The sequence below is a fragment of the Narcine bancroftii genome, unplaced genomic scaffold, assembly GCF_036971445.1.
Source record: "Narcine bancroftii isolate sNarBan1 unplaced genomic scaffold, sNarBan1.hap1 Scaffold_242, whole genome shotgun sequence".
Classification (NCBI taxonomy): Eukaryota; Metazoa; Chordata; class Chondrichthyes; order Torpediniformes; family Narcinidae; genus Narcine; species Narcine bancroftii.
Window position 1 is genome coordinate 98,295 of NW_027211977.1, and position 26,575 is coordinate 124,869.

General features: G+C 50.8%; 1 protein-coding gene across 2 annotated transcripts in view; it reads left to right on the forward strand.

The window, feature by feature from the left end:
• Positions 1 to 25,306, forward strand: part of LOC138750730 (neural cell adhesion molecule 1-like) — a 38,272-nt gene extending 12,966 nt beyond the window's left edge. Inside the window, exons 2-13 of one of the 2 annotated variants that reach the window (XM_069912847.1) lie at positions 10,087 to 10,161; positions 10,602 to 10,820; positions 11,164 to 11,301; positions 11,531 to 11,668; positions 12,507 to 12,673; positions 12,767 to 12,863; positions 17,267 to 17,431; positions 19,086 to 19,205; positions 22,551 to 22,675; positions 23,280 to 23,457; positions 23,783 to 23,972; positions 24,226 to 25,306. In XM_069912847.1, coding sequence (XP_069768948.1) covers positions 10,087 to 10,161; positions 10,602 to 10,820; positions 11,164 to 11,301; positions 11,531 to 11,668; positions 12,507 to 12,673; positions 12,767 to 12,863; positions 17,267 to 17,431; positions 19,086 to 19,205; positions 22,551 to 22,675; positions 23,280 to 23,457; positions 23,783 to 23,949 — 1,589 coding nt within the window. In that variant the 3' untranslated portion in view covers positions 23,950 to 23,972; positions 24,226 to 25,306. Of the gene's footprint in view, positions 1 to 10,086; positions 10,162 to 10,601; positions 10,821 to 11,163; positions 11,302 to 11,530; positions 11,669 to 12,506; positions 12,674 to 12,766; positions 12,864 to 17,266; positions 17,432 to 19,085; positions 19,207 to 22,548; positions 22,676 to 23,279; positions 23,458 to 23,782; positions 23,973 to 24,225 lie in introns of both variants that reach the window. The other variant, XM_069912848.1, reaches the window with a different exon arrangement.
• Positions 25,307 to 26,575: the final 1,269 nt, after the last annotated feature.

Sequence of the window (26,575 nt, forward strand, 5' to 3'; positions counted from 1 at the left end):
AAGTATATTAATTGGATTAAAGCATTATATAAGGGACCGTTAGCGAAAGTGACAGTAAATGGACATGTATCAAAGCAATTTAACTTAAGCAGGTCAACGCGGCAGGGATGCCCACTATCACCTTTATTGTTTGCGTTAGCTATAAAACCACTAGCAGAATTGATAAGAATAGATAATAATATAAAAGGAATAAAAATAAAAGACAAGGAATATAAAATCAGTCTATTTGCGGATGATGTTATAGTGTACTTAACAGAACCAGAACTATCAATAAAAGAATTATATAAGAAATTGAAGGAATATGGAGAAGTGTCGGGTTACAAGATTAACGTAAATAAAAGTGAAGCAATGCCTATGAATAATGCGGATTTCTCAAAATTTAAGAAGGAATCTCCATTTAGATGGCAAATGCAGGCAATAAGATACCTAGGTGTACAAATAAACAAAAATCTCGGCCAACTATATAAACTCAATTATTATCCACTAATGAAAAAATTACAGGACGATTTAGAGCATTGGAAAGATTTACCACTAACACTAATAGGAAGGATAAACTGTATTAAAATGAACATTTTTCCAAGGATATTATACTTATTTCAGGCATTGCCAATACAACTGACAGAAAAATTCTTCAAAGAGTTAAAGAAAATAATAAGGAAATTTTTATGGAAAGGGGGGAAACCGAGGATAGCACTAGATAAATTAACAGAATGGTATAAACAAGGAGGCTTACAATTGCCAAACTTTAAAAATTATTATAGAGCCGCACAATTAAGATACCTATCAGATTTTTATCAAACAAGGGAGAAACCAGACTGGACGAGATTAGAATTAGATAAAATAGGGGAAAAGATACCTGAACACATATTATATAAATGGGATGAAAAATTGGTACAACATAGAAGTTCTCCAGTATTACATCATCTCCTCAATATTTGGAAGAAGATTCATGTAGAAAGAAATAAAACAAATTATCAATTACCAAAACTAATATTGACGCAAAATAAGTTACTCCCTTTTACAATAGATAACCTTTCCTTTAGAGAATGGGAAAAAAAAGGGATTAAAAGAATAGAAAATTGTTTTTCAGGAAGTAGATTCTTATCCTTTGAACAAATGAGAGATAAGTACAATATAACTGGAGATACAGCGCTGGCATATTACCAATTGAGATCCTACTTGAAGGATAAATTAGGAAGCAGTTTGAGTTTGCCAGAGGGAAGTAACCTTGAATATGTGATTACAGATACAATGATAATCAAAAGATTTATAACAAATATGTATATTAAACTGCAAGAAAAGGAGAATGAGGAAACAAATGGTAAAACTAAACAAAAATGGGAACAAGATTTAAATATAAAGATAAAAAAGGAAACATGGGAGAAATTATGTTCTGGAACGATGAGATATACAATAAATACGAGGCTACGTATGATACAATATAACTGGTTACACAGACTATACATTACACCTCAAAAGTTAAATAAATGGGACCCAACAGTATCTGATAGATGTTTTCGATGTAAAAAAGAAATGGGAACAACAATTCATGCAATCTGGACATGTGAGAAAGTAGAAAAATTTTGGGAAGATCTCAATCAGATATTAAATAAAATAACAGAAAACAATATACCAAAGAATCCAGAGATCTTTCTCCTAAGTAACATAAAAAACAAAGAATTTGGAATTGATTTGGAGGATGCACAAAAAAGATTTGTTAAGATAGCTCTAGTCGTAGCAAAAAAATGTATTATGTCAACCTGGAAATTGGAAGATAATCTGAGAATACAACAATGGTATATAGAAATGAATTAGAATGAATTTTCCATTAGAAAAAATTACATATAGTTTAAGAAATAACATTGAAATATTCGAACAAATATGGGAGCCTTACATTAAATACAATAGTGAAAACCCACCGGGGACAATCATTACCTAAGTTGATGGAAGGAGAAAGAAATGAAAAGAATGGACTCAGTAGAATTTCTGGTGTATTTTTGTTGAGTGACAACATTGTCTGACTGGTTAAATGTATCCTAGATTGTATACCTAAAATGGATGGGGGTGGGGGTGGGGGGGTGGCTTGGGAGGAGGTGGGGGGGGGGAGAAAAAGTCACTGTATATGTGTGAAAAAGAAAAAGTGTGTATCATGGCTAATGTGATTTATGGTGTGAAAAATAAAAATTTTTAAAAAAAGAATAAAGCTTAACAGAGCTCTGGTTCAGTCGTTAGTTCATAGGTCACCTGCACAGTGAGCTATTCCCAAGACTGACCTCTACTGTCCAGTCTCTACAGTTTATATAGCTCAACCTTATCATCCAGAACAAAAGTTGGCTTTCTTTGCTAGATTTCTTGCATAAGATTTATCACAAGTAATTTCCTCCTCTGCAGTTATCTGGGGTGTAGAGCTCCCATCTCTTTTTCTTTAATCCTCAAGGTCAGAATATCCTGTTGTTTTGATGAGAAATCAATTTTCATACCCCAGATATTTCTAATTACTTCTTTGTTCTCATCTGGCCATATTCTCTGTTCTACTCAACACCTCCTTCTGTCTTAGCTTCTTACTGATTCCATTCTCTTTGTTTCTGACAGTCTCTGTCAGATTCTTTTTGTTTGTGCTAATCAACACCTCCTTTTGCCTTAACATTCCTACTAAATTGTTTCATACATATCCTCTCTTTTGTATTTGGGAGCAGGCAATTCTAAACCTACTGTAATCAGCCAACTTTGCTACATACTGTGGCTGCCCCTTACTTACATTACTCTTTCCCTTCACCATGAGGTAAATATTAAATTGTTACATAGTACTGAATTCATGTATACAAACTGAATAGTACATAAGCATATATTCTACATATTTTCTATGATTAATTAACCCCTATATTCCAACACATCAGTGCGTAAGATCGCGTCTCCCTGGCTCGCATTGGGCATTCTCTCTTAAAATGTCCCTCCTTTTTACAATGGTAGCAAACTAATGCTCCTGTTTCCCAATTCCTACCGGGATTACCACGAGGTCTCGGGAACAGTCGTCGTCCCTGGAATTCACCTCTACCCTTGCCCCTGCTCTGGTCTCTACTCTCCCACTCCCGGAGCTCCTCCCAATGTCCAGGAGCTGGCACACAGCCCCTACCCTTTCCTTGCTGTCCCTCCACGACTTCCTTGACTGCCTGCATCAAAATCTTAGCCTTTCCTTTCTGTTTATTGGGCATTCTCTCTTAAAATTACGCACCTCCGTACTAGTCAGGGGCACATTTACGAAACCGAGACCCCCTCCCATGGGAACTTCCCGTAAAGGTCTCATCCAGTTAATTTCTGGCTTGTCCTCTCCTTTATAATTTCCTGCTCTCCAGGAAATGAATCAAAGGGTTCTGCCCTTCCCTCGTGGAGGGTCTCACACTGTTTTGAATCAAAGTCGTCTCCTCCCTCTCTTGTCAATTGAGGTGGTAATCTAGTACTTTGTGAACAGGTCATCATTCCACCCCTACTTTCTTCTCCTTTCTTTAGCTGTGGGGGAGAAGGGGAAGGTGAAGAAGGGTAGAGCATAGGAGAGAGGGGAAAGATAGGAGCCGGCATAGGAGGAGCATAAGGTGGAGGAAGGGAATGTAACACATCCCATCCTTGTGCTTCAGGGACATCCTCATCCTTCTTGTCCTTACATTCCTTTTCATTCAAAACCAGTTGATCAACCGATCCACTGAGCCAGCAGGCTGCATATTCTCTGCTCTCAATATTATCTCTTTGGTTTTGATAGAGCCAGATGTTCAGTGCCTGACACATCCAGTCCTCCTCGGATCTGAACTTTGGCCAATATACCGAATTCCCTTTTATCGGGCTTTTAACCCATTCCAGACAGCAATACCTGACCATGGTCTGTTTGTCTTTCCCACAGGTTCTCCCCGCACCCCAATCAGATAGCATTAATCCTAACGGACTTTGCTTAGTTATCTGATTGTCATGTCCTTCCTTAGGACTATTTCCCTTGCTACTCATACCTCCCATACTAACAGGTAAGTAATTATTCCAGTAGCTATTCCTAGCGCGCTTCCTTAACGTCCTCCCGTCGTTTGTTCTCAATGCCTCTTCTTGGATATCACTCGCTTTATCCACTGACAAGTCACCCGCCGTCCGTGAGTCCAGCTGAATCACCCAGGGTGCACCTACCCTCGTCGTCGGGCACTCTGTCAGTGGAGGGAGTGGGATCCCGGACGATCCCCCATTTGTTAGAAACAGAAGTACCTTCACAGAATTTGCTCGAGACAAAAATTGAGAACAAAGAACAATTATTATACAACAATGCAAAGTTGGGTGGTTTCCCCTTACCCTGGGAATATACACATACACTGGGGCTCACCCAACTTTTATACAGTTTATTTCAGTATAGAAGTACCCTCCCCCTTACATTCTTTTGCCTCCTGGATGAGTTTGGCATTAGGCAATCCTGTCTGCCTACGTGCTGTTTCTGTGAACTTGGAGGACCAGGGGGTATCCTGTCGGTGTCCCATCATGTCATTGTCCTTATTCACACCTTCCCGACTCTCAGGGCTTACTAACTTCTTGTATGCAGAACTTGCCAATTCTGTCTAAGAGGCTAGAAGACCCTTATCTTATTCAGACTAACTTTACCTTCCTACATTCTATTATCTATCCTTATCCTATTCATACTGGCTTTTTTCATTACACATATATCCATACTAGTTTTCTTCATCTTTCATATTTTCATATTTTACTCATCTCTCACAAGTCGGTATAGATTGTGCCCACTTTTCCCTCTAAACCCTGGAGAGCTCTACAGAGGACATATAACTCACAGGATTGTGCCGACCAATGACCGGGAAGACGATCGGCTTCAATCACAACTCCTTCATTCCCATCCACTATACTATACCTGCTATAACGAATGCCGTCAATGTAGCGGGAAGGTCCATCAATAAACCATTTTTCACCCTCCCGTAAAGGTTCATCACTTAAATCATCTGTAATTTTTGTCTGTAAATCTATCACTTCTAAACATACATGCTCTAAATCATTCGGGACAGTATCAGAATCTGGAGAAACCAAGAAGGCGGCTGGATTTTGTTCTTTGTTTATAATCAGTGTCAAATCATCCCTATCCATGAGAATCGCTTCATACTTTAAAATTCTAGAATCAGTAAGCCACCTTCCGGCACGTTGTAAGAGAATGGTGCGGACTGTGTGAGGGGTGTGAACTAACATCGGGGCACCAAACGTAATCTTTCGTCCTTCTTTGACTAAAATAGCAGTGGCTGCAATTGCTTGCACACATTCTGGCCAACCACGACAAACAGGATCTAAAATTTTTGACAGAAAGGCAACTGGTTGTCTAAAGCCTGCCCTCTCTTGTGTTAATACTCCCATGGCCACACCATCTTTCGCATTGGTATATAGGTCAAATGGCTTATTTAGGTCAGTTAAAGCCAAAACTGGGGCACTAATAAGACGCTGTTTCACCAAGGTAAAATCTTTAATCTCCTCCTCCGTCCAGACAACAGTTTCGCCCCCTAGAGTCGCAAGTTTATCATAAAGAAATTTGACCAGGCTAGAATAATTCTCAATCCAAATTCTATAGTATCCCACTAAACCAAGGAATCTACAGAATACCGCGTGTTCTCTCTGGACTTATCTTCCTAATTCCTCTAAGACCCTTGTTCCCAAGGAAATTCAGAAATTCAACAGTGTATTGTTTAACCACATCATACGTTTTTTCCCGTGATTAATAAATCATCAACAAATTGTATTAATTGACAATTCTCGGTCCGAGAGGCCTCATCTAGTACCTGTTCTAAAACTTGACCAAACAAATTTGGTGATTCTGTAAAACCCTGGGGAAGGACCGTCCACTGGTATTGATTTTTCCGTCCTGTAAAAGGATTCTCCCACTCAAATGCAAACATGTCCCTACTGTCTATTGTCAACGGACAGGTCCAGAAGGCATCTTTGAGGTCAATTACACTAAACCACTTACTATGGGGATCAATTTTACCCGTTACCATATAGGTACAACCGGATAACGGGTGAGAATAATTTTGTTTAACTCCCTCAAATCCTGCACTAATCGAGGACCGTCTGGTTTTTGGACAGGTAAAATTGGGGTATTAAAAGGTGACATACAAGGTTCGAGTATACCATCCTTCACCAATTGGTCAATTATTGGCTGCAGCCCCTTTCGGCCAGCCATAGGAATTGGATACTGTTTTCGTCTAATTACTTGGTCAGGGTCTTTTCAAGTAACTTGCAGGGGAGGAACATCTAACCCTCCTCTATTGTCTCTTTTTGCCCATACTCTAGGATTTATTAGTTCCCGATCCTCCTCTGTTAGTACATAAAATTGAACCCCGATACCTGATCCCTGTGGTCTGGTACCGATAGCCAATTGGTCCTGTAAATCTCGTCCCAACAAGCAAATTCCAGCTTGGGGAACTAGTAAAATATCCTCTGTTATTATCTTTTCTCCCATTTGTATCCTTACATTCTTTAGTATAGGGACCATAAAATCTCTTCCTCCCACTCCCGAAATCATCACTGTCCCTTCTATTTTAACATCCTCGGGTCGTTGTGAAATACTAGACCGGGCTGCCCCAGAATCTACTAAAAAGGTCATCTTGTCTCTGTGGGGTCCTATGCTTAAATTGATCAATGGTTCTCCGTGCAGCCCCACGGTGTGTATTGACTGAGAACCCTGACCCCCCTATTCATAATCTGCCTCCATCAATGCGTAAGATCGCGTCGCCCTGGCTCACATTGGGCATTCCCTCTTAAAGTGTCCCTCCTTTTTACAATAATAGCAAACTAATGCTCCTGTTTCCCAATTTCTACTAGGGTCTCCACGGGGTCCTGGGAATAGTCGTCGTCCCCGGAATTCTTCTCTACCCCTGCCTCTGCTCTGGTCTCTACTTCCCCACTCCCGGCGCTCCTCCCAACATCCAGGAACTGGCACTCAGCTCCTAACATTTCCCTGCTGTCCCTCCACAACTTCCTTGACTGCCTGCATCCAAATCTTAGCCTTTCCTTTCTGTTTATCTTCAGACCTCTGGACGTATGCCCTTTGTGCGATCTGTAAAAGCTGTGTTATTCCCTGTTCATGCCAATTCTCTGTCTTTTGTAATTTCTTCCTGATATCTGGGGCTGAATTAGTAACAAAGCCCATCAATACCAACTGTTCACCTGCTGGGGATTCTATATCCAACTCCCCATATTGCTGTTTGGCCGCACGCAATCTATTCAGAAATGCAGAGGGGGTCTCCTTGGGACCTTGGGGAATCTCAAATGCCTTCTTAAAGTTCTGTCCTTTTGGAACAGACTCCTTCATTCCTTTTATTAGATTAATCCTATACTGCTCCATTCGTGTGCGACCATCATTAGTATTCTTATCCCAATTCGGGTTTACCAGGGGGAATTTAAGTTCCCCAGGTATCGCCTCTGGTCCCCCTTGGTGTTGCCGGGAGATAATTTCCTTCTTAAAATTGCGCACCTCCGTACTAGTCAGAGGCACATTTACGAACCCGAGACCCCCCCACATCCCCTCCCAAGGGAACCTCTCGTAAAGGTCTCATCCAGTTAATTTCTGGCTTATCCCCTCCTCTATGATGTTTAGGTTCCTGCCTTCCGGGAGACAAATCAAAGGGTTCTGCCCTTCCCTCCCGAAGGGTCTCACACTGTTCTGAATGGCCCTCATAATCAAAGTCACCTCCCTCTCGTGTCAAGTGAGGCGGTAATCTTGTTCTCTGTGAGCGGGTCATCATACCACCCCTACTTTCTTCTTCTTTCTCTAACTGTGGAGGAGGAGGGGAAGGTAAGGAAGTGTAAAGCGTAGGTGAGGGGGGGAGATAGGAGCCGGCACAGGGGGGACATAAGGTGGAGGAAGGGAATGTAACACATCCCATCCTTGTATTTCAGGGGCAGAAGGTTCCTCATCCTTCTTGTTCTTACATTCCTTTTCGCTCAAAATCATTTGATCAAACGATCCACTGAGCCAACAGGCTGCATATTCTCTGCTCTCGGTATTACCTCCTTGATTTTGAGCCAGATGTTCAATGCCTGACACATCCAGTCCTCGTCGGATCCGAACTTTGGCCAATATACCGAACTCCCTTTTATCGGATTCTTAACCCATTCCTGACAGCAATACCTGACCATGGTCTGTTTATCTTTCCCATGGGTTTTCCCCGCACCCAAATCAGATAACATCAATCCTAATGGACTATGTTTAGGTATCTGATCTTCCCATCCTTCTTTAGGACTGTTTCCCTTGCTACTTCCTCCTCCCATACTAGCAGGTAAATAAAATTCCTCTTACCGGGATCCAGTAGCTATTCCTAGCGCGCTTCCTTAACGTTCTCCCGTCATTTGTTCTCAATGCCTCTTCTCGGATATCACTCGCTTCGTCCACTGACCAGTCATCTGTCGTCCGGGAGTCCAGCTGAATCAGCCGGGGTGCACCTACCCGTGTCGTCGGGCACTCTGTCAGTGGAGGGAGTGGGATCCCAGACGATCCCCCAATTGTGAGAAACAGATGTACCTTCACAGATTTCGCTCAAGACAAAAATTGAGAACAAAGAACATTTATTGTACAACAGTGCAAAGTTGGGTACTTCCCCTTACCCTGGGAATACACACACATACTGGGGCTCACCCAACTTTTATACAGTTCATTTCGTGTATAGGTACCCTCCCCCCCCTAACATTCATCTGGATTGATTTGGCATTTGGTAATTCTGTCTGCCTACGTGCAGTTTCTGTAATTTGAAAGACCATGGGGTATTGGGTCCCATCATGTCATTGTCCTTATTCATGAATTTGCCTTTGTCCTTATTCACACATCTCACCCCAGGACTTACTAATATATGCAGAACTTGCTAATTCTTTCTATCACTATAAGGCCCTTATTTTATTATACTTGCGTAACCCTTCCTCACACTCTTATCGAAATTCATCCCTACTCAGCACTTACTTAACTTCCTCTAGTCTAGTCTAGTATTCCTTATTTCATTCATACTAGCTTTACTTCCTATATTCTATTATCTCTCACACCTCTTTTCCCCCTTTCTCCCTCTCCAAGCCCCCGGGAGCCTGCCACTGAGTGGCAGGAGGGCTGATCCATGGGGAGAAGGCAGCACAGACACCGAACTCCCTCATGGTTTCCTCTGCCAATATCCCAGCGAGGGGTGCGTGCATGCGTGTGCCTCGATGTGTGTACACGTGCGTGTGTGCGCGCATATGTGTCTGTGCGTGTGCATGCGCGTGTGTGCACATACGTGTCTGTGTGTGCAGGTAGGGGGGAGGTGGAGAATTGAGCCAATCATTTGGATCGTGGGCGAAGGTCCAGGGGATGCACTGACCTCCATCGTGCCTACGACTGCAACTAGGATTCACGTCACCCCTCCCCCCCCCCCCCCCACCACCTGCTGCCGACCATTCTTCCCACGGAACATTACAGCACAGTAACAAGCCCTTTGGCCCTTCCAATCTGTGCCAAAGTATTATTCTGTCCTGTCCCATTGACTAGCACCCAGTCACAACTGGGCAGGGGATAGCGAACGCGTACCGAGATTCGTAAACAGAGTTGAGAAAATGCACGTCCCAGATCGCGGGGGGCCTTGAAGTCCATACTTAGACGTTTGAAGGGGCGGGTGGGCCTTGATCAAGTGCGGTTTCTTCAGCCAGTAGGAGCGCGGCTTGCAATTTGGTGAGGGGGGAGTGATGGGTGGTGGGGTGAGGGGGGAGTGATGGGGGTGGGGTGAAGGTAGGGGGGGGAGTGACAGGTGGTGGGGTGAGCAGTGAGTGATGTGGGTGGGGTGAGGGGGAGTGATGGGGGTGGGGTGAGGGGGGAGTGACTGCTGGTGGGGTGAGGGGGGAGTGATGGGGGTGGGGTGAGGGGGAATGACAGGAGTGGGGTGAGGGGAAAGTGATGGGGTGGTGGAGTGAGGGTGAGGGGGGGGACGGGGGGTGGGAATGAGGGGGGAGTGATGGGGTGGAATGAGGGTGAGGGTGGAGTGTTGGGGGTGGGGTGAGGGGGAGTGACAGGGTGTGAGTGAGGGAGCCTGACTGTGTGCCGACAACCCTTAGGTGAAATCCATCTGAGTATCCACCCCTCACAAGGAATTATCCACCTGGGTCACAAGAAGACCTTCATCTGTAAAGGTCAGTGTGCACGCACTGCCCGCGTATCATGCACTGCCCACATACATGCACTGCCCGTGTATCACACACTGTCGCGTACACGCACTGCCCACGTATCGCACACTGCCCGCGTACATGCACTGCCCGCATATCACACACTGCCTGCGTACATCCACTGCCTGAGTATCACCCACTGCCCGCGTACATGCACTGCCTGCGTATCACACACAGCCTGCGCACACATTCAGCCTGTGTACACACCCTGCCCACATATCATAAACATTCCACATATCAAACACAGCCTGCGTATCACACCCAGACCACGTATCACATGCACAGCTCTCGTGTACACACTGCCCGTGTACTCACACACACACTGATACACACACATTTGTATACTGATTAACACACACAGAAACACACACGCCCTCTGACCCCCTGCCCTATCCTCATTCCCCCAGTGGAAGGGGGAGATGTCGACACCATCACCTGGGTGCTGCCGAGCGGCGAGATTCTTGAAGACGGTGACCAGCAGGAGAATGTGAAGGTGACTGTCAGTGAATACAACGCACAGCTCGAGGTGACGGCCAGCACCATGCAGGTGGAGGGGACGTACAAGTGCAGGTCAATAGGCGAGAGCGAAGAGGACCTGGAGAACCATGTGACCATCTCTGTGATACGTGAGTTTGGGCTGGTTGGAGGGTGCGACGCCCGGCATGGTCGGGGCATTCCCTGAGGATGCCACCACCTACAGGGAGCGGTCGGCCAAGGGGCAGAGCCGGTCCTCCAGTCTCACCCCTCCTCCTCCCCATCCCCTCCCTCCACGCTGTCCCCTCCCACCTCACTGCCCCCCTCCCTCCTCCCCATCCCCTCCCTCCACACTGCCCCCTCTACCCCTACTCCTTCCCATGCCCCTCCCTCCCCATCCCTCCCACCCGCCCTCTCCCTCCTCCCCATCCCCTACCTCCTCGCCACCCCCTCTGGGGATTCGTATGGAGTTGATATTTTTGTTTCTTTTGCCAGAGGATCCCATCTTTCAGCCCTTCACCATGTTCCAGGAATTCACAGAGGGTTCGGATGCAGTCGTGCAGTGCAACGTTGTGGGAATTCCAACCCCCACCATGACCTGGATGTATAATCAACGGGAGATTACACCCTCAGGTAGGAAGTGGGGAGCTTCTGGTGTGGGATACGGAGACTGGGACCTGCACACGGTGCTCCCAGTGTGGGATATGATGGAGATCTGTGCACGGTTCTCCCGGTGCGGGACACTAAGTCGGGGATCTGTGTACGGTGCTCCTGGTGTGGGATACGAAGTTGGAAAACTGTATACAGTCACTTGGATGCTCCTGTGGTGGTGAGATTTTATACCATAATTTTTGTTGTCCAGAACATTACCAGTTCCAAGATAATGGTTACCTGAAGATTCAAAATATCCAGCCGTCAGATGCAGGCACTTACCAGTGTGTTGGCAAAATCGAATCAAGAAATGTGGAAAACGTGTGCGATATAATGGTGAATGTACGGTGTAAGTATCTCAAGGAGCTGGGGGAGTGGGGAAAAGAGGAGGAAGGGGGCAAGGAAGAGGAAAGGGATGGTGAAGAGGGAGGGCATGTGGAGGAGGAAGGGAGGAGGGAGGGGACGGGAGGAGGAGGGGTTGGCGAGGAGGGGACGGGGAGGAGGGAGAGAGGAGGGAGGGGACATGAGGAGGGAGGTGATGCGAGGAGGGATGGGATGGTGAGGAAGGTGGAGATGGGGAGGAGGCAAGGGGCAGGGAGGAGGGAGGGGTTGGGGAGGGAGGGAGGGGAGGTGAGGAGGGAGGGGACGGGGAGGATGGAGGGGGCAGGGAGGATGGAGGGTTTACCGAGAAGGGAGGGAGGAGGGAGGAGATGGGGAGGAAGATGGAGATGCGGAGGAGGCAGGGGGTGGGGAGGAGGGAGGGGAATGCGAGGAGAGAGGGAGGAGGGAGGGGATGCGAGGAGAGAGGGACAGGAAGGAGGCAGGGGCGGCGAGGAGGGAGGGGTCGGCAAGGGAGTGGACGCAAGGAGAGAGGAACGGGGAGGAGGCAGAGGGAGGGGACGGGCGGGGGGGAGGGAGGGGATGCGAGGAGAGAGGGACAGGAAGGAGGCAGGGGCGGCGAGGAAGGAGGGGTCAGCGAGGGAGAGGACGCAAGGAGAGAGGAACGTGGAGGAGGCAGGGGGAAGGGACGGCGGGGAGGGAGGGGACACGAGGAGAGAGGGAGTGGAGGAGGCAGGGGCGGGGTGGAGGGAGGGGATGGTGAGGAGGCAGGGGGGAGGGAACTCCTCCAGGTCTGCTTTCTGTTGATCCCAGCTTCAGACAGTGACCATCTCCTGCACTGATTATAGATGCCCCTAGATTTGTCCGTGAGGGTCCTCAGATCCTGTATAGCTGGTTGGGAAACCCCGTCCATATCTCATGCGCAGTGCAATCCCACCCTCAAGCAAACATGACCTGGAGCCACAATGGGACGGATCTTGACGCCACAGCTCAGAACTCCAGCATTGTCCTCGAGGTCAGTGACAGGGAGGGATGTAGGGGGCAGGAGGGAGTTAAGGTGGGTGTCTGCCCCTCTCTCTGACCTGTCCTCCCTTTTCCCCCTTCACAGGTACGGCTTGACTCCATGGACCAGTTCTCTGAGTACGTGTGCACTGCAGTCAATGCCCTGGGCAAGGTGTCTCAGTCGGTCAGCCTCCGCGAGGCAGGTGAGAGCAGAATTCAGTGAACCCCCCCCCCCCCCCCACAGGTTCCTGCAGATCTCGTGATCACCCACTTACCTACACCTCCCCTCACACCCACACACACCCACCCACCCACCCCTACACACACACCCACACACCCCCTCCCAACCCACACACACCTATACCCACACCCAAACCTATACCCACACTCACCCACACACCCACCCACACATACCCACCCACACACCCATACCCACATACACACCCTCACACCCACCCACACAGACACACCCACCCACACAGCCATAACCACACACACACCCATACCAACAACCATGCACCCTCACACACCCACACCCTCACACACCCACACCCTCACACACCCACACCCACACACCCACATAGACACACCCACCAACACACACACACCCGCCCATGCCCATACACAAACACCCATACCCACACACCACACTCACACACACCCACACCCACCCACACACACTCACATGCACGCACAAACACAACCTCACACTCACACACCCACACGCACACCCACACTCACACACCCCCACACACCCACTCAAACACACCTACCCCTACACACATACACCACATACAAACACCCCCACCCAACCCACACACACACACACCTATACCCACACCCAAACCTATACCCACACACACACACCCACACCCTCACACTCACAGACATACCCACACACACACCTACACACACCCACCTACACACACCCACACACCCATACTGTTAGAAACAGAAGTACCTTCACAGAAATTGCTCAAGACAAAAATTGAGAACAAAGAACATTTATTATACAACAATGCAAAGTTGGGTGCTTCCCCTTACCCTGGGAATACATACATACACTGGGGCTCACTCAACTTTTATACAGTTTATTTCAGTATAGGTATACCCTCCCCCTTACATTCTTCTGCCTCCTGGAGAGGTTTGGCATTAGGCAATCCTGCCTGCCTACGTGCTGTTTCTGTGAGCTTGGAGGACCAGGGGGTATCCTGTCGGTGTCTCATCATGTCATTATCCTCATTGTCCTTATTCACAAACCTGTCTTTGTTCTAATTTACACCTTCCCAGCTCTCAGGGCCACAACCTCTTCATATGTAGAACTTGTGTATTACATATGCAAAACCTGCTAATTCTATCTAGGGCTAGAAGACCCTTATCTTATTCAGACTAACTTTATTACGTCCTACATTCTCATATCTATTCTGATCCTATTCATACTGGCTTTATTCATTTACCCATATATCTATATTAGTTTCCTCGTCTTCATATTTTTATATCAGTTTTACTCATCTCTCACAATATCCACACACACACCCTCACACCCACTCACAGACACACCCACACACACAGACACACCCACACAGACACACACCCGCCCATGCCCATACCAAAACACCCATACCTACACCCATACCCACACATACACCCACACACACCAATACCCACACCCACACCTATACGCACACCCATACCCACACACAACCACACTCACACACACCCACACACACACGTACACACACTCACACAGCCACACCCTCACACCCACAGATCCACCCACACATACACCCATGCCCACACCCACACCTATGCCCACACCCATAACCACAAAAACCCACACACACACACACACCACACCCACCCACACACATACCCACACTTACACCCATACCCACACAGACACCCACATCCACCCACACATACTGATACCCCCACACACACACACACACACACACACACCCACACACACCCACACCCACCCACCCACACCCACACCCACCCCCACACACACACCCACACACACACACATACACACACCCCCACACAACAAAACCCACACCCTCACCCACCCACACATACTGATACCCACACACACCCACACCCGCCCACACACACACACCCACACCCACTCACACACCCACACCCACACACCCACACACACACCCACAGCCACTCACACACACACCCACACACACACACCCACACACACACCCACAACCACCCACCCACACACCGACACCCACACATGCACACACACACACCCACACACCCACACCCACACACACTTACACACACCTACACACACACACCCACAACCACCCACACACCCATACACACACACCCACAATCACCCCACACACACACACCCCCACACACACACCCACACACACACCCAAAACCACCCACACACCCACACACCCTCAACCACCCCCACACCCATACACACACCCACACCCACACACCCAAACCAACACCCACCCACACACACACCCGCACATACACACAAACCCACACATACACCCTCACATCCACACACCCACCCACACACACACCCGCCCACACCCACACCCACACCCACATACTCATACCAACACACACCCACACCCGCCCACACAGACACCCATATCCACACCCACACACATCCACCCACACACACACACCCACACCCACCCACACATCCACACCCATACCCACCCACTCCCACACCCACCCACACACACACACCCACACCCACCCACACACACACCCACACCCACACCCACCCACACACCCAAACCCACACCCACCCACACACACACCCACACATACACACAAACCCACACATACACCCTCACATCCACACACCCACCCACACACACACCCGCCCACACCCACACACGCACACCCACCCACACACACACACACACACCCACACACCCAAACCAACACCCACCCACACACACACCCAAAACCACCCACACACCCACACACCCTCAACCACCCCCACACCCATACACACACCCACTCAAACACACACCCATACACACACACTCACAACCACCCCCACACCCACACACACACCCACAAACACACACATCCACACACAGACACCCACAACCACCCACACCCACCCACACACACACCCACATCCACCCACACACACACACCCACACCCACCCACACATCCACACCCATACCCACCCACTCCCACACCCACCCACACACACACACCCACACACCCACACCCACACACACTTACACACACCTACACACACACACCCACAACCACCCACACACCCATACACACACACCCACAATCACCCCCACACACACACCCACACACACACCCAAAACCACCCACACACCCACACACCCTCAACCACCCCCACACCCATACACACACCCACACCCACACACCCAAACCAACACCCACCCACACACACACCCGCACATACACACAAACCCACACATACACCCTCACATCCACACACCCACCCACACACACACCCGCCCACACCCACACCCACCCACACATACTCATACCAACACACACCCACACCCGCCCACACAGACACCCATATCCACACCCACACACATCCATACACACACCCACATGCCCACACACACCCATACCCACACCCACACACACCCATACCCACACCCACACACACACACCCATACCTACACCCACATACACACACCCACACAGACTCACACCCACACACCCACACCCACACACCCTCACCCACACACCCTCACCCACACCCATAACCACACAAACCCACACACACACCCACACACACACTCACACCCACACACCCTCACCCACACACCCTCACCCACACCCATAACCACACAACCCCACACTCACACACCCACACACCCATTCACACCCACCCACACACACACACACACACACACACACACACACACACACACACACACACAAATCCACTGCGCTCTCACACACTCTCCTCTCTCTCCCTGTTGCCTCTTTCTCTTCACTCTCTATTTTTCTCTCTCCCTTCCCCACCTTCATCTCCCTCTACCCCTCAATCTCCCCTTCCCCTCCCTCTCCCCTCGTCTCCCCTTCTCTTGCCGTCTTCCCCCCTCTCCCGCCTCTCTCTCCCCCCTGTCACCCCTCTCTTTCCTCTCTCTCCCCTATATCCCCTCCCTCCCCCTTTTTCCCACTCTCTCCCCTTTTCTCTCCTATCCCCTTCTCTCCTCCTCTTTCCCACTCTCTCTCCCCTTCTCTCACCCCCTTCTCTCACCCCCTTCTCTCACCCCCTTCTCTCACCCCCTTCTCTCTCCTCTCTCCTCCCTGTCACCCCTCTCCCCCTATATTCCCCCCTCTCTCTCCCCCCATCTCTCCCCCCCGACTCTTTCCCTCTCCTCCCCCTCTCTGTCCATCCCTTCCTGTCTCACACACCCCCTAGTCCACCCTCTCAGTACCAGGACGCCTGTTCTCAGAGACACCTCCTTCCTCCTCCTCCTCTCTCCGCTGTCCCAGCCCAGCCCTGTGCCTGAGCCCTCGATCCCTCTAGTTCTCCGATCTGCTCACGGCATTGCCCGCTGACCTCCGGTGAAGGGCACCATCTTCCTGATGTTTCCTTTCCCCCTCCCCTAGGAATTCCTGGCTCCCCCCAGAACCTGACTGCAGTGCCGCTCTCCTCTGGCATCAATGTATCCTTCTCCCGGCCAGAAGACGATGGAGGAATCCCGAACCTGACCTTCCAACTGGAGTGGAGGCAGAATTCCAACCAGGAATGGTCCCGGATGAAGATTGACCAGGGTAATGGCCAGGGTCTCTCCTGGGAGGGGGTTTACAGAGGGTTAAAGGGAGGGGGGGAAGGGAGAGAGGGAGGGGGGGAAGGGAGAGAGGGCAGTAGAAAAGTGGTGGGGGGGTTAGAGAGAGGGAAGAGGGAGGGGAGAGGGGAGGGATTGGGGGAGATTCAGAGGAGATTGGGGAGAGAGGGGGAAGAGGGTGAGAAAGAGAGGAGGGAGAAAGTGGGAAGAGAGAAGGGGAGAGAGAGGGGCAGAGAGAGGGGAAGAGAGAGTGGGGGAGAGAGTGGGGGAGAGAGTGGGGGAGAGAGTGGAAGAGAGTGGAGGAGAGAGAGTGGGGGAGAGAGTGGGGGAGAGAGTGGGGGAGAGAGTGGGAAGAGAGTGGAGGAGAGAGAGTGGGGGAGAGAGTGGGGGAGAGAGTGGGGGGAGAGAGTGGGAAGAGAGTGGAGGAGAGAGAGTGGGGGGGAGAGAGTGGGAAGAGAGTGGAGGAGAGAGAGTGGGGGAGAGAGTGGGGGGGAGAGAGAGGATGAGAGTGGGGGGAGAGGGAGTAGAGAGGGGAGTGAGAACGTTGATGGGGAGGAGAGTTAGGGAGAGTTAGGGGCTGCTGTTCCCTACCACTCCATTCCCTTTCCCACACTGATCCATCTTTCCCTGGGTCTATGGAAATTCAAGGCCTGGTATAACTCGACAGGGACTTTTCTGGATCTCCAGTCCATGAACTTCTCTGCCTCTATCTTCCCCACACCACCCCCCGCCCACCCAGAGTCTTAACCTCCCTTGCCTACCTGCTCTCCCCCACTGTCTGCCCTCAATGTCCCAAAAGGATCCTCCCCCCTCTCTCCCTACTCTCCTCCTCCCCTGCTCCTTCCTCCCTCCTCCCCCGCCCCTTCCTCCCTCCTCTCTCACTCCTCTTCCCCTTCCTCCCTCCTCACCCCTTCCCCTGCCCCTTCCTCCCTTCTCTTCTCCTCCCCCTGCGTAGTTGACCTGCTCTGTCCCTCCAGCATGGATGTGTCCTGTGGCCCGACCCCAGCGTCTGCGGACCTTCCTTGTTTAACCAAACTAAATGCCTCGCGTCTCCTCCCGACGTGTATCCCACCTTTCCAGCAGATTCAGGGGTCTGTCTGGAAGCCTGTTGAACTTCACTATTGTACCTGCTTCCACCCCTACCTCCATGACCCACTCCTCTCTGTGAAAATCCTTCCTCACACAACTCCCTTAAACATGCCCCCACCTCCCACCTCTCTCCTTATGATGAAATCCATGACATTTCTCTCCTGGGGAATAAGATTCCTAATGATTTGAAATGTTGGGGGAACTTGAACGTTCTTTTCCATGTCCATTGTCAGACTTTTGTGTTTCATTTAAATAGATTATGACTGTCTATTTTTTCAATCTCTCCCTCTCTATCTCTTTTTCTCCCCACATTTCTCCTTCTCCTTATCTCCCTCCATCATTTCTATACCCTCTCTCCCCCCCACTCTTGCTCCTCTCCCATTTCCCTTCTTTCCCCCTCTCCTTCTTCCTATCTTCCTCCCTCCCTTTCTAATGCTCTCCCTTCCCCTTCCCCTCTCTCTCCTTCCCTTTCCCTCTCTCTCTTTCTGTCTCTCCTTCACTCTCTTTGCTCTCTCTTTTCTCTCTCCCTCTCCCTCCCCCCCCCCCCCAAGAACACTACTGGATCAGGAAGTTGGAGCCGTATACAATGTACATGCTGCGCGTGGCCGCTATCAATGGCAAAGGCATGGGTGCCTTCTCCAACACCACCTTGGCCAGGACTCTGTCATTGCGTGAGTGACACCGCCACTGGGGAGCACCTGCGGGTGGTTCAGAAGGCCCGAGGGGAGGGTGGGCTGCGTTCGCTGTCATGTCGTGCGACCCCGTGGCAGCCTGACGGGCGGCCAAATGGTGCCATGGATATCATCTATGTAGTTATTCCAATCCGGGATCTTTAAGGGGCAGGAGGTCGGTGGGGTGGAGGGGGGTGTTGAAGAAGCTCTTGTGGGGGAGGTGGAGAATGTGGGGAATGAGCGGAAGGGTGGGGTGCAGCTGCATCAGAGGGGCTAGTTCATATTGTGTGGGCCAAAGTGCCTCCTGAAGGAAATCTCGGAGACGTTGGATGTTATTAACCCCTGCCTCTCAGATTAATTCATTCATCAGCACCCCATCTCTCTCTTTCTCTCTCTCTCTCTCTCGCTCACGTGGGCATGTATCATCGTTGTCATCCAATCAATGCATCTGCTCCTTATCCGCCTGTTGATGTCACTCTGCACCATACAATAGGAGGTAATGTTCTATTTCATCTTCCCATCACTGACTTCTTGCCCGTCGGAGTGGAGGAGGAGAAGGGGTGAATGGAGATGGGGGAGATGGGGGGGTAAGGGGGAGAGAGACGTGGTAAATCGGATCAGCAAACTTGCAGATGACACTAAGATCGGAGGTGTTGGGGACAGCGAAGAAAAGCTTGCCGAGGGATCTGGACCAGTTGGAAAAATGGCCAATGGAGTTTAATGCAGACAAGTGTGAGGGGCTGCATTTTGGACAAACCAAGGAAGGACGGACTTGGTGAATGGTCGGGCACTGAGGAGTGGGGTAGAAACAGAGGGATTTGGGAACACAGATACAGAATTTCCTGAAAGTGGCGTCACAGGAGGACAGGGTCATAACAAGAGCTTTTGGCAGATTGGCCTTCATAAATCAAAGAATTGTGTACAGAAGTTGGGATGTTATGGTAAAGTTGTACAAGACATGGGTGAGGCCAAATGTGGAGTATTGTGTGCAGTTTTGGTCACCGAACTACAGGAAAGATAGAAAGATAGAAAGAGGGCAGAGAAGATTTATGGGATGTTGCTTGGACTCCAGGAATCGAGTTACAGGGAAAGGTTAAACAGGTTTGGACTTTATTCCCTGGAGCATAGAAGATCGAGGGGAGATTTGATGCAGGTATTTAAAAAATCTGCTCCCATCAGGTTCCTGAACGATCAATGAACCCCAGACACAGCCTCACTTTGACTTTTTGTGGACTATATTTATTTATGGTTGGAAGGTGGTTTATGTGAATGTTCGTCCTGTGACGCTGCCACAAAACAATGAATTTTGTGTCTTGCTCATGACAATACGTTCTGATTCTGAATGTTGAGGGGGAGAGACAGAGTAAATGTCGGTCGGCTATTCCCACTGAGGGGGGTCAGATACAAACAAGAGGACGTGGGTTAAGGGTGAAAGGGGAAAGGTTTAGGGGGAATTTCTTCACACGGAGAGGGGTGGGAGTGTGAAACGAGTGGTGAATGTGGGCTCGGTTTTAACATTTAAGAAGGAACGTGGATGGGAGGCTATGGACTGGGTGCAGGTCAGTGGAGGGGACAAGGCAAAATAAAATGGTTTGGCACAGACTAGAAGGGTCGAAGGGACCTGTTTCTGTGCTGGAGGGTTCGAGGATATCTTAAAACAATGCACATAAAGATAAGGTTCTTTTTATTGCCATAGAAGTGTCATATACACAATATACATCTGCCAGCAGGTAAGGCAGACAAACAGTCGCTGTGAGCATTGCCCGGCACATGTAACAACAGAGGAAAGAGAAGCAAAAGAGAGAGTCCCTTCAGAGTCACTGAGTGCCCGTGGACTCGCCTCCCATGGCCTCTGCAGTCGGACGGACTCCTGTTTGATCCGTCGGCCATCCAAGCTCTGGATCTGAACCCCCGACGTGGTCAGGGAGCCCTTCAGTTCTTGAGACCCCTTCGGGATCCCCATCTTGCCCTTGGCCCCATCTCGAACCCCGTCTCCGATACCTGGTTCCTGTGAGCCAGTGTCCGGCAGCCCATGAGGGTCTCCCCAGCCCAATCACGAGTCACCCGCAGCCCGCATGGGTCCCTCGGCCAGTGAGCCTCTCGCTGGTCCACCGCGGAGGTCACGGTCCCTGTGGGGTCCCTCTGCGTTTCCTTCACAACGGGGAGGTGGGGTGTCCTGCACCAGTACGCTGGTGTCCTGTGCCAGTCCACTGCTCACCCAGAGACTGCAACTCCTCACAGTTTGCTGTCAGCACAGGCAATGCCATCTTGGGCGCAGACCCCCCACAGTGGCAGGACGTAGAAAGAAAAGACCGGCTCCTCAAGCAGGCCTTTTAAAGCCTGTATGGAGGTGTCGGCATCAAGACCGGGCACAAGGACCCTGCGGAGCACCACCGTGTCTCCGCTCCCCAAATTCCGTGTGAGATTCTCCCTCAGGGTGGGAAGCACAGCATCCTGTGCTCCTGATGTTGCATCCTCGATGCCCTGGGGAAGGGGAGAGCAGAATGCAAGCTCATGAGATTGGTGTCCTCTGCAGAAGTGGGGACCTCCCAGTGGCTGGCAACTCCAATACCACAGTCGGTGCAGGTGGGAGAGTGGGAGTCCAGCCCACAGAGTCACCGAGTGTCCATGGATTCACCTCCCGCTGCCCCACTGAGCTCAGTCCAAACCATCAGCCACCCCAGATCCCAACCTCCGACATGGTCAAGAAGCCTCCAGCATCCTCACGCGCCCTGTTGTCCCCTCCAGCCAACTCAGCAGCCCACAGTTTCTAGCATGAGACTACCCCCCCCCCAACCATGGTCTCCAGTAACCCGCCGCGTGCGTGGGTCTTTCAGGCATAGAGCACCCCCCCACTCACTTTTCCACCACTGTGGGTCATCTCCTCTGCTTTTCCTTCTCAGACATGGGTGGGGGGGGGGGGGAATAGGAGGATGGTCTCTCTGTTTTCTCATGCCTCCGCTCCGCTGGATTCCAACCCCCTCGTAGCTACGGGAGTGGGGTATCTGCGCTCCTCATGGGTCTGAACCAGACACAGAGCGGCCATTACAGGAGTCCGTCAGAACCGCCATTTTATATGAGAGAGCCAGGGAGGGAGGGAGAGAGAGGAAGAGATGTTGGAGGTGTGGGAAGAGAGGGTTCGGGATGGGGTACGGGATGACGCAGAGGGAGAGGGCGGGGGTCGGAGAGAAACAAATGCAGATGCATGTCAACATGGTGCGGGAGTGGGAGAGTGGGAGGGGTCAATTGGACTAGTAGAAGTATGGAAGGGCCAAATTACCAACCCAAGGGTTTGGGCCAATGCAAGTCGGCCTCTCCACTCCTCAACCCCTCCTCCCCCCTCAGGAGAACCAGACAGACCCAAAGTGACTAGTGAGATGGAAGAGATCAGCAACAGTATCTGGATATTCTTCAAGGATTCGGAGAGTGATGGGAGCAAGGTGCTGAGACACATCATCAGCTTCAAAGAGGTTAGAGCTGAGCCCCTCCTGTACTTCAAACTGGGAATTGTGTTACGGGATGGTGCGGAGGGAGGTTCACTCTGTGTCTGACCCTGGGAGTGTGTGATGGACGGTGTGGAGGGACCTTCACTCTGTGTCTGACCCTGGGAGTGTGAGAAGGGACAGTGCGGAGGGAGCTTCACTCTGTGTCCGACACTGAGAGTGTGTGATGGGATGATGTGGAGGGAGGTTCACTCTGTGTCTGACCCCAGGAGTGTGTGATGGGACGGTGCGGAGGGAACTTCACTCTATGTCCGACCCCAGGAGTGTGTGATGGGACAGTGCGGAGGAAGCTTCACTCTGTGTCTGACCCTGGGAGTGTGTGACGGGATGGCGCAGAGGGAGCTTCACTCTGTGTCCGACACCGGGAGTGTGTGATGGGATGATGCGGAGGGAGGTTCGCTCTGTGTCTGACCCCGGGAGTGTGTGATGGGATGATGTGGAGGGAGGTTCACTCTGTGTCTGACCCCGGAGTGTGTGACGGGACAGTGCGGAGCAGAAGGAGGAAGGATGAAGGATTGTTTGATTGATCCGTTTTGATATGGCTTGATTGATCTGGTTTGACCCTCTGCAGGTTCACGATGAAAAGTGGAACAATGTGACTGTGAACGGTTCTGACTCGTACCTTCTGGAGGGCCTGAATTGGGCTTCGACATACGAGGTAAAGATTCAGGCGGAGAACAGCTTTGGACGATCACAGAGCACTTACCTCAATGTCCGCACGTTGCAGCGAGCCCCTGCTGCTGCTGTAGGTGAGTGGCTGAGAAGTACCGCCTATTCTCTCCCCTCCGATGATCTTCAACCCCAGCTCGACCCTATCCGATCCCAATCCTACACTCCTGAACCCTCTGAAACCCTCCCACTCAATCCACATTGTGTGCCACTCTGTGTCTGACCCCGTGAGTGAGTGACGGGACAGTGTGGAGGGAGCGTCACTCTGTGTCTGACCCCGGGAGTGGGTGACGGGATGGTGCGGAGGGAGCTACACTCTGGGTCTAACCCTGGGAGTGGGTGACGGGATGAACCTCCATCGTTCCTCCCCACCATGCTCCTGACCCTGCCCCATCTGTGCCATAGGAGAGCAGAGGAGGCTCGGTACGGGTGGAGTAGTTGGCATCATTCTGGTGATCTTCTTGGCCCTGCTGGTGGGAGTTGATGCCCTGTGTTACCGCACCTGGCACTGCGGGATCTTCCAATGCCTCTCCGTGCACCTGCTGGGCCGGCCCAACCCTGGGGCGAAGTGACTGGATCAGGAGTCGTCTGTTGGGTAGGTGGGAACCACCCTCCCTTACCACTTCACCCCTTCTCCCATCCCTCTCTCTCTCCCTCCCCCTCCCTCCCCCCTCTGTCCTGCCCCTGTCCTGCCTCTGTCTCACCTTACTAGTGCAACAGATAACTCTTACATACTGACAATGACACACCCTCTCACGCACACACACACACTCGGGAACTGAATCGGGAGACATTTCGGGAGATATTTGATAAACACAAGAATGTTAATTAATCATTCCCCTTCACAGAATGACATCAGCGACGACCCCGAGGAAGCATTAATGGCGCCGCAGACCACTCCAGGATCCACCAGTGGAGGTGCACAATACGATTCCACCAAGCAACGTTTCCATTGCACATATCTTGAATTTTCCACCAAAGTTCTCTGTCTCTTTCCCCCTCCCTTCCCCTCTCTCCCCTCCTTCTCTCTCTCCCACTCCCTCTTTCTCTCCCTTACCACACTTCCCCTTCTCATCTCTCTCTCCTCTCTACCCCCCTCTCTCTGTCTCCCTCCCCTCCCTCTTTCCCTCCTTCTGCTTCCCTCCTTTTCCTTCCCTTTCTCACCCCCTCTTCCACCTCTCCCCCTCTCACCCTTCCCTCCCTCCATCCCACTCTCCCCTCCCCACTCTCTTCCTCCCCTCCGCTCCTCTCTCTCCACCCTCTCCCCTCTTCCCTCACTCTCTCTCTCTCTCTCTCTCTCTCTCTCTCTCTCTCTCTCTCTCTCTCTCTCTCTCCCCCCCTTCCCTCCCTCTTCTTTCCTTCTGCCTCCTCTTCCGCACTTCTCCTGAATTGATTCCAGAGTGCCTTGATCTGCAGGTTTCCCAGATTTGTCTCTGGGATCTGTTCCGTATCGACCATGGCTTGTACGTGAGAGGCATTTTAAACCATGACCTGTCTATTTATTTCCCTTCAAACCCTGTGCCTCGTCATGACATGTGGGAAGGGTTGAGGGTCCACAGGATGGAGTGTCAACAGGAGCTGCCTCTTCAAGAGAGGCCATTTGGCCCCTAGTGAGCATGCTGTTCAAGTACTTACTTGCATCAAGCTCTCCACACTCCCACCTACTCTCTCCCCCACCCACACCTCCCCACCCTGCTTGAAACACTGGAGAGGTAGGACAATTTACAACCCCTCCCGCAATTTGTTTGGGATGTCAGACACCACTGGAGAGCTTGGGGGGAGATTAGCAGGCTGAAGAGGAGCAGAATGGCCTCCTGTCTCCTGTGCAACAGATGGCAGAGAGAGGCCACGAGCCTTATTTTATAATGTGTGCCAGACTTGGTCCTGACTGTATTTAACCACCATTTGAATAAACACTCTGTAAATAGATCACTTGTGTGTGGTCTCATTTGAACAATTCTGAAAAAGTTTATCTCAGTGGTGTCTGACCCCGTGTGTGTGCGATGGGACAGTGTGGAGGGAGCTTCACTCTGTGTCTGACCTCGGGAGTGTGTGATGGGATGGTGCAGAGGGAGCTTCACTCTGTGTCTGACCTCGAGAGTATGTGATGGGATGGTGCGGAGGGAGCTTCACTCTGTGTCTGACCTCGAGAGTGTGTGATGGTATGGTGCGGAGGGAGCTTCACTCTGTGTCTGACCTCGGGAGTGTGTGATGGGATGGTGTGGAGGGAGCTTCACTCTGTGTCTGACCCCAGGAGTGTGAGATGGGACAGTGCGGAGGGAGCTTCACTCTGGGTCTGACCCGGGAGTGTGTGATGGGACGGTTTGCGGAGGGAGCTTCACTTTGTGTGTGACTCCGGGAGTGTGTGATGGGATGGTGCGGAGGGAGCTTCACTCTGTGTCTGACCCCGGGAGTGTGGGATGGGACGGTGCGGAGGGAGGTTCACTCTATGTCTGACCCCGGGAGTGTGTGATGGGACAGTGCGGAGGGAGCTTCACTCTGTGTGTGACTCCGGGAGTGTGTGATGGGATGGTGCGGAGGAAGCTTCACTCTGTGTCTGACCCCAGGAGTGTGGGATGGGATGGCGTGGAGGGAGCTTCACTCTGTGTCTGACCCCGCGTGTGTGGGATGAGACGGTGTGGAGGGAGGTTCACTCTGTGTCTGACCCCGGGAGTGTGTGATGGGATGGTGCGGAGGAGCTTCACTCTGGATCTGATCCCGGGAGTGTGTGATGGGATGGTGTGGAAGGAGCTTCAATTCGTATCTGACCCTATTAATTAACCCCATAGGCCTTCTTGACTATCCTATTAATGTGCAATGTCCTTGAGGGATGTATGAATTTGGACCCCCAAGGTCATAAGTTAAAGGAACAGAAGCAGGCCATTTGACCTATTGAATCTGTTCCAAAAATTCACCCTGAGCTAAACCATTCTTACATCTGGTTCCAATTTCCGACTGTTTCCCCATATCCCTTGATCCCCTGACTAATTAGATGCCCATCAATCTCCCCCCTCCCCGGTGATCAGGCCACCACAGCTGAGCGTGGGCACGAATTCCACAAATCCACGACCCTCTGCTTGCAGTAATTTCTCCTCATATCTATTGTAAATGGGTCTCCTCTCATTCTAAGACCGTGCCCTGTTGTCCTGGATTTACCCAACAGGGGAAACATCTGATTCACATCGACTCTGTCCGATC